Source organism: Syngnathus typhle, unplaced genomic scaffold (assembly GCF_033458585.1).
Source record: "Syngnathus typhle isolate RoL2023-S1 ecotype Sweden unplaced genomic scaffold, RoL_Styp_1.0 HiC_scaffold_23, whole genome shotgun sequence".
Taxonomy (NCBI): domain Eukaryota; kingdom Metazoa; phylum Chordata; class Actinopteri; order Syngnathiformes; family Syngnathidae; genus Syngnathus; species Syngnathus typhle.
In genome coordinates this window covers 1,207,060-1,214,013 of record NW_026871929.1, presented here as the reverse complement: position 1 = coordinate 1,214,013, position 6,954 = coordinate 1,207,060, and the positions used below count along the sequence as shown (strand labels likewise).

The following is a 6,954-nucleotide window of genomic DNA, read 5'->3' as shown; positions in this document are numbered from 1 at the left end:
GAGTTTATCACTGCGCATGAAGAAATGACCACTTCCAACGTTTGGTTTATGTTTTATAAGCATTTTTAATTTTATTGCTTAAATCGCATTTTCTCGGCGAGCTGAGCACTTTTTCTGAATTGTGCCGCTCCCGTCACTCTGGTTAGGTTGGCATCGAAAAAAACGCTCTCGGGTGCTTTAGAGTGCCGAGTTTATTACTGCGCATTAAGAAATGACCACCTCCAACGTTTGGTTTATGTTTTATAAGCATTTTTAATTTTATTGCTTAAATCGCATTTTCTCGGCGAGCTGAGCACTTTTTCTGAATTGTGCCGCTCCCGTCACTCTGGTTAGGTTGGCATCGAAAAAAACGCTCTCGGGTGCTTTAGAGTGCACAGCAAAAACTGGAGTGTTGAAATTTCAGGGTTAAACATGTCAGAGTTGATTTCAACTCTCAAAGTGTCATTTTAACACATTCTGATTAAAATGGTGTTCAGTGTTGGAGTTATTTAACAGAGTTATTCCAACCTAAGCAAATCAACTCTGTAGAGATGTAAAGTGCATCTCGGCCGAGTTAACTTGCTTGATAGGCCCCTGGGCTTCAGTCCAGGTAACCCCATGTGTTATGCCCCTGGGCTTTCAGCAGGGTGAACCCGTGCATCAATCAATAGTCTCCTGTGCGTGGCGTGGTCAACCGTCGTTTATTTCGCTGCTGGAATCAGGAATGGATGCGAAGTTGGACTTTTACACGAGAGGTAAGCTACAAAATCAAACTTGTAGGAACAATAACATTGAATTAAACATCTGCTGAGAATATTTATGTAACTTTGCTAAGCATTTTTTGTGGTTGGCACTGGACAGCGAACGTTTGGATTTTTTTTTTAATGCAATGTTAACTTCACCACTAACGTTACCACTTGCTAAAAAATAAACACTAATAAAAAAACGGTTTCCTATGTTATCCTTTGCATTTTACCAAGTCTCACGCGTGCTTGAGAGGTTGTATAAACAAGGCTTCATATTTAACTGTGGAATATAGTTTGGGGCTAACGTTAGCACATGTTAACAAGCTAACTTGAAGTTCATGGCGGGTGCAATGTTTTAATAAATCAGTTTTGCCTCAAATGTAAATGTTAATTACGGTAGCATGTGCTGCAGTCACTACAGCTAGTCGCTGCCACGTTCATCAATGAGAGCGTTTCCACTGGGCCTGCTGTGGCATGTTTTAACAGCCTCCCAGCAGCTGCTGAATGTGTTTAATCTTAGACCTGCAGTGAAATTAATAATGAAACAATTTCTTGCATGATACACAACGTTTATGTGAGTGTTAAATAATTATTTCTTGCATGTTAAGTGTTTACTGACATTTGTTTGTTGTTGCATGTCTCAGAAAAATGTTGATCCAGGTTCGGTATTGCCAACAGCAGAAGTATGTGAAGTTGGATGAGGTTGATGGATGTTTTGATTTTGTGCAGTTCCATGACAAAGGTTTGTTTTTGTTTTACTTATGCTTGGTTTGATATAAAGGGCAGAACAACGCCCCTTTCTTTTAAGATTTGGACTGAAAAGAGAATGTATTTTATGCAGGGGATTATCTCTGAATTTGTTTACAGTGGTGGATTAAATTATTGAATGTGAAATGAGGCAAGATCAGTGCTATCTTAAAGGTCCACTCAGATGTATCTTGTCTTTTCCAGTCATCGAGAGATTTTGCCTGCCACCTGACGCAAAATTAGTGTACAAAGATGCAACAGGGACAGAAGTTGATGAGGACATTTTCAGTGACCTTGTCAGCCAAGGCAATGTGACTCTATCAGTTTTCTCAAATGACGGTGAGAAATGTAAAGGGGTAAATTACATAATGCAATGTGTAAAACACTAATGCAAATTTATAAGTACAGAAATACAGTAAACAATTTCAATTTAATGTTTTCAGAATTAAGTCATTTAATACACTTAAAGGTGGATCAAATATTCAATATCATTCTTTGTGGTTACACAACAGGGACATTCAGCCTGACTTTTATTGAATGGTTTAAATGTCATTTTAACTGACATAAATCCAATATGAATACCAAATGTATTTTTGATTAATCTAATTCATGCCTTTAAAACAATTTCTGAAAATATTTCTGAATTGCCTATCAAGACTGAGAATCAATTGATTAAATGAGTTGAGTCTATGGTGTGCCGTTGGCTTGGTTAGATCAAAAATCTTCTATGACTTTTTGTATACTGCAAATAAACACCCCACCCCCCTTCTTTTTTTTTTTTTTTTTTTTTTTTTTAGAATTTTCCGATTGCTCCTTGTCCTCTCCATCCGATTATTCTGATTCAAGCTTCAGTTCATGTGCAAGTACATCAACTATACTCCTAGATGAGGTTCCTAGGAAGAAACCAAGACTTGAGGGCCCACTTACTGCAGCATCTGCTAGAAAGGTTGTGCTAAGTACTCACAGGTTTCTTAAAATCAACATTTGTCATCCTTAAACTCTAGAAAGGCAGTTTATCACATTTGTTTTTTTGCTTCTTTTTCAAAGTTGATTGAAGATGTCCTTGGTACCAGCTCAGGTGGTGAAGAGGTCCTCCAAGAGTATCACACAACAAAAACTCTAACAGATGCTACCAGAAGAAAGTTGGTCAATATAATAGTGGCACACATGATTGATAAACACGGGTATGTGTGTTCTATTTGTCTGTACTATCCTTTTTTTATTAACAAGTTAACTACTTGGCCCTTGTATTAATGCTAATTTGATCTTTTCTCAGGCAACTCCCAAGCAAAGCTGTTCGAGAAGAGTACGCTCTTGGGATAGTGACAGTGTTCCCGTCCCTCAAAGACCCATACTCCAAGAAAGGCTATGTATAGTCATTATTATTGTACTCTCTGTTTACATAATTTTCATGTTTTGTCTACATTACAGTAACATTTAGATTCTGAAATTTCACAGTAGCTTATGAGGTTGACATCACATTAATTTTGAATGTATTTCCATTTTAGGAACATTTCTATGATGCTGCAAGCAGCACCGGATACATTTCTTGGCGTCTGAAAACGATTCAGAGAAAGATTCGAAGAGGACATGCATCTACAAGTAGCCCCACTGGCTTTTCCCCAGGAGGAGGTCAGTCTATCTATCTATCTATCTATCTATCTATCTATCTCTCTCTCTCTCTCTCTCTCTCTCTCTCTCTCTCTCTCTCTCTCTCTCTCTCTCTCTCTCTCTCTCTCTCTCTATCTCTCTCTATCTCTCTCTATCTCTCTCTATCTCTCTCTATCTCTCTCTATCTCTCTCTATCTCTCTATCTCTATCTCTCTATCTCTATCTCTCTCTCTCTCTCTCTCTCTCTCTCTCTCTCTCTCTCTCTCTCTCTCTCTCTACGCAACTGTCTTTCTTTCTCTAAGTACCCCTCATTTTTCTTTCTTTCTTACAACTTCATCTAGGGTGTTTCTTGTTTTTTTTCTTGAAAGAATTGTGTGCTTTTTTTCAGGAGGCCCAAATGTGCGCAGGTCCATTGTTGTTGACCAGCAGCTTGATGGGGATACATACCAGGAAGCCATCTCCTTGCTCAACCATACAACAGACAGTTCCGTAATTTTTCTGAAGATGAGAGAGACCTTTCAGAATCGCCAAAAACTCATCCACGACTCAGACAAAACTCAAGATATCTTCTCCATCTTCCCAAGATTCCTGGATACAAAGGGATTGGTAAGTATGAAATGGGATTTTTAGAATGCCTTGAAATGTGCTGAATGTGGTAGTAGTACATTTGCTTTCTTATAGATGAATCAAGACTTCACACTCCTGTTTGAAGAGGAGGTTTCCAACCTGCTGCTCCAGAAATGGGATCCGTTCTTCAGAGATAACGTCATCAAAGAGGCCAAGCGGCTCACCCCAACACCTGAGCTGCGCCGAATGCTGCAGGCCGCAGAGTCTCCAGGAAGTGAACTTGATGAGGCACCAAGTGAGTTTTGTTCGATAGAATTTGTTATAAGCAATTACAGTTCAATAGTCTTGTGATTAATAAAGACCGATTGATTTTATGTTACTGGACTTCAATTGTTCGTTCATTCTGTGTATTTCTTTTTCTTTTTAAAGTTGGGTTAAAGTCGATGGTGTTGAGTACAAAGGTGGACTTGTTGTTTGCAGTTCCATGGAGGAAGACATGCCAGTCTTTTGTCAAATAGATGATGTACTTCTGGTTGAAGATGACGTTTATTTTTTGACAAAAAAGCTATTTACAGAGATGTTTGTTGAACACCACCATGCCTTCAAAGTTTTACCAACTGAAGAGAGGTGTGTCATGAAAATGACTGAACTCAAATGTCACAAACCATTTGATATTCAAAGCTCATATGGTAAAGCAGATGAAAGTTTGTACATTATACCCTCGTTTATTATGTTTTAACTGACTGCATTGGGGGAAAGTTCTTAAAATAAATGGTAAGCAGATGGAGGTTTGTACATTATACCCTCATGTTTTAACTGACTGCATTGGGGGAAAAGTTAAAATAAATTGTGTTTTTGAAAATGCATTTTTCTTGGAATTGTCATTTTAATGGTTGTATTGTACGGTTTTTCTTTTAACTATGTAGTGTCAATTTAACCCAATTTAGGAAGTTAAAAAGGAGCTTTGATATAATGTAAATCGATAGTGCTAATTTAACCCAGTTTAGAGAGTTAAAAAGGAACTCTGATATAGTGTTAATGTAACTCGATATAGTGTTAATTTAACACAGTTTAGGGAGTTAAAAAGGAACTCTGATATAGTGTTAATGTAACTCGATATAGTATTAATTTAACACAGTTTAGGGAGTTAAAAAGGAACTCTGATATAGTGTTAATGTAACTCGATATAGTGTTAATTCAACCCAGTCTAGGGAGTTAAAAAGTAACTCTGATATAGTGTTAATGTAACTCGATATAGTGTTAATTCAACCCAGTCTAGGGAGTTAAAAAGTAACTCTAGGTACAGTGTTAAATAATTAACTATTTTGAAAGTGTTAATTTAACTCTGTAGAGTGTGGAGCTATATAAACCCGCAAAAAGTGTTAAAATTGACTCTGTGGGAGTTGATTCAACACTCCAGTTTTTGCTGTGTGCCGAGTTTATTACTGCGCATTAAGAAATGACCACCTCCAACGTTTGGTTTATGTTTTATAAGCATTTTTAATTTTATTGCTTAAATCGCATTTTCTCGGCGAGCTGAGCGCTTTTTCTGAATTGTGCCGCTCCCGTCACTCTGGTTAGGTTGGCATCGAAAAAAACGCTCTCGGGTGCTTTAGAGTGCCGAGTTTATTACTGCGCATTAAGAAATGACCACCTCCAACGTTTGGTTTATGTTTTATAAGCATTTTTAATTTTATTGCTTAAATCGCATTTTCTCGGCGAGCTGAGCACTTTTTCTGAATTGTGCCGCTTTCGTCACTCTGGTTAGGTTGGCATCGAAAAAAACGCTCTCGGGTGCTTTAGAGTGCCGAGTTTATTACTGCGCATTAAGAAATGACCACCTCCAACGTTTGGTTTATGTTTTATAAGCATTTTTAATTTTATTGCTTAAATCGCATTTTCTCGGCGAGCTGAGCACTTTTTCTGAATTGTGCCGCTCCCGTCACTCTGGTTAGGTTGGCATCGAAAAAAACGCTTTCGGGTGCTTTAGAGTGCCGACTTTATCATTGCGCATGAAGAAATGACCACCTCCAACGTTTGGTTTATGTTTTATAAGCATTTTTAATTTTATTGCTTAAATCGCATTTTCTCGGCGAGCTGAGCACTTTTTCTGAATTGTGCCGCTCCCGTCACTCTGGTTAGGTTGGCATCGAAAAAAACGCTCACGGGTGCTTTAGAGTGCCGAGTTTATTACTGCGCATTAAGAAATGACCACCTCCAACGTTTGGTTTATGTTTTATAAGCATTTTTAATTTTATTGCTTAAATCGCATTTTCTCGGCGAGCTGAGCACTTTTTCTGAATTGTGCCGCTCCCGTCACTCTGGTTAGGTTGGCATCGAAAAAAACGCTCTCGGGTGCTTTAGAGTGCCGAGTTATTCACTGCGCATGAAGAAATGACCACCTCCAACGTTTGGTTTATGTTATATAAGCATTTTTAATTTTATTGCTTAAATCGCATTTTCTCGGCGAGCTGAGCACTTTTTCTGAATTGTGCCGCTCCCGTCACTCTGGTTAGGTTGGCATCGAAAAAAACGCTATCGGGTGCTTTAGAGTGCCGAGTTATTCACTGCGCATGAAGAAATGACCACCTCCAACGTTTGGTTTATGTTTAATAAGCATTTTTAATTTTATTGCTTAAATCGCATTTTCTCGGCGAGCTGAGCACTTTTTCTGAATTGTGCCGCTCCCGTCACTCTGGTTAGGTTGGCATCGAAAAAAACGCTCTCGGGTGCTTTAGAGTGCCGAGTTTATTACTGCGCATTAAGAAATGACCACCTCCAACGTTTGGTTTATGTTTTATAAGCATTTTTAATTTTATTGCTTACATCGCATTTTCTCGGCGAGCTGAGCACTTTTTCTGAATTGTGCCGCTCCCGTCACTCTGGTTAGGTTGGCATCGAAAAAAACGCTCTCGGGTGCTTTAGAGTGCCGAGTTTATTACTGCGCATTAAGAAATGACCACCTCCAACGTTTGGTTTATGTTTTATAAGCATTTTTAATTTTATTGCTTAAATCGCATTTTCTCGGCGAGCTGAGCACTTTTTCTGAATTGTGCCGCTCCCGTCACTCTGGTTAGGTTGGCATCGAAAAAAAACGCTCTCGGGTGCTTTAGAGTGCCGAGTTATTCACTGCGCATGAAGAAATGACCACCTCCAACGTTTGGTTTATGTTTTATAAGCATTTTTAGTTTTATTGCTTAAATCGCATTTTCTCGGCGAGCTGAGCACTTTTTCTGAATTGTGCCGCTCCCGTCACTCTGGTTAGGTTGGCATCGAAAAAAACGCTCTCGGGTGCTTTAGAGTG

The 6,954-nt window shown here is 38.7% G+C and overlaps 1 protein-coding gene across 3 annotated transcripts; it reads left to right on the top strand.

The window, feature by feature from the left end:
- Positions 1-391: 391 nt before the first annotated feature.
- On the top strand, positions 392-4,516 carry LOC133146987 (uncharacterized). Of its 3 annotated transcripts, XM_061271108.1 has the most exons (10): positions 393-734; positions 1,370-1,467; positions 1,677-1,811; positions 2,270-2,418; positions 2,520-2,656; positions 2,749-2,842; positions 2,981-3,104; positions 3,472-3,689; positions 3,765-3,945; positions 4,080-4,516. In XM_061271108.1, exons 2-10 carry the CDS (start codon positions 1,374-1,376, stop codon positions 4,166-4,168), a joined length of 1,221 nt encoding a protein of 406 aa, XP_061127092.1. In that variant the 5' UTR covers positions 393-734; positions 1,370-1,373; the 3' UTR covers positions 4,169-4,516. The 3 variants fall into 3 exon arrangements, with proteins under 3 accessions (XP_061127093.1, XP_061127092.1, XP_061127091.1); XM_061271109.1 differs by lacking the exon at positions 1,677-1,811 and having other exon boundaries at positions 392-734; XM_061271107.1 differs by lacking the exon at positions 1,370-1,467.
- Positions 4,517-6,954: the final 2,438 nt, after the last annotated feature.

Coding starts and splice junctions, on each gene's coding strand:
- LOC133146987 (XM_061271107.1), top strand. CDS start 605: ATGCCCCTGGGCTTTCAGCAGGGTGAACCCGTGCATCAATCAATAGTC. Junction 1,812..2,269: donor ATCAGTTTTCTCAAATGACG/GTGAGAAATGTA, acceptor TTTTTTTTTTAG/AATTTTCCGATTGCTCCTTG. Junction 3,690..3,764: donor TCCTGGATACAAAGGGATTG/GTAAGTATGAAA, acceptor GCTTTCTTATAG/ATGAATCAAGACTTCACACT.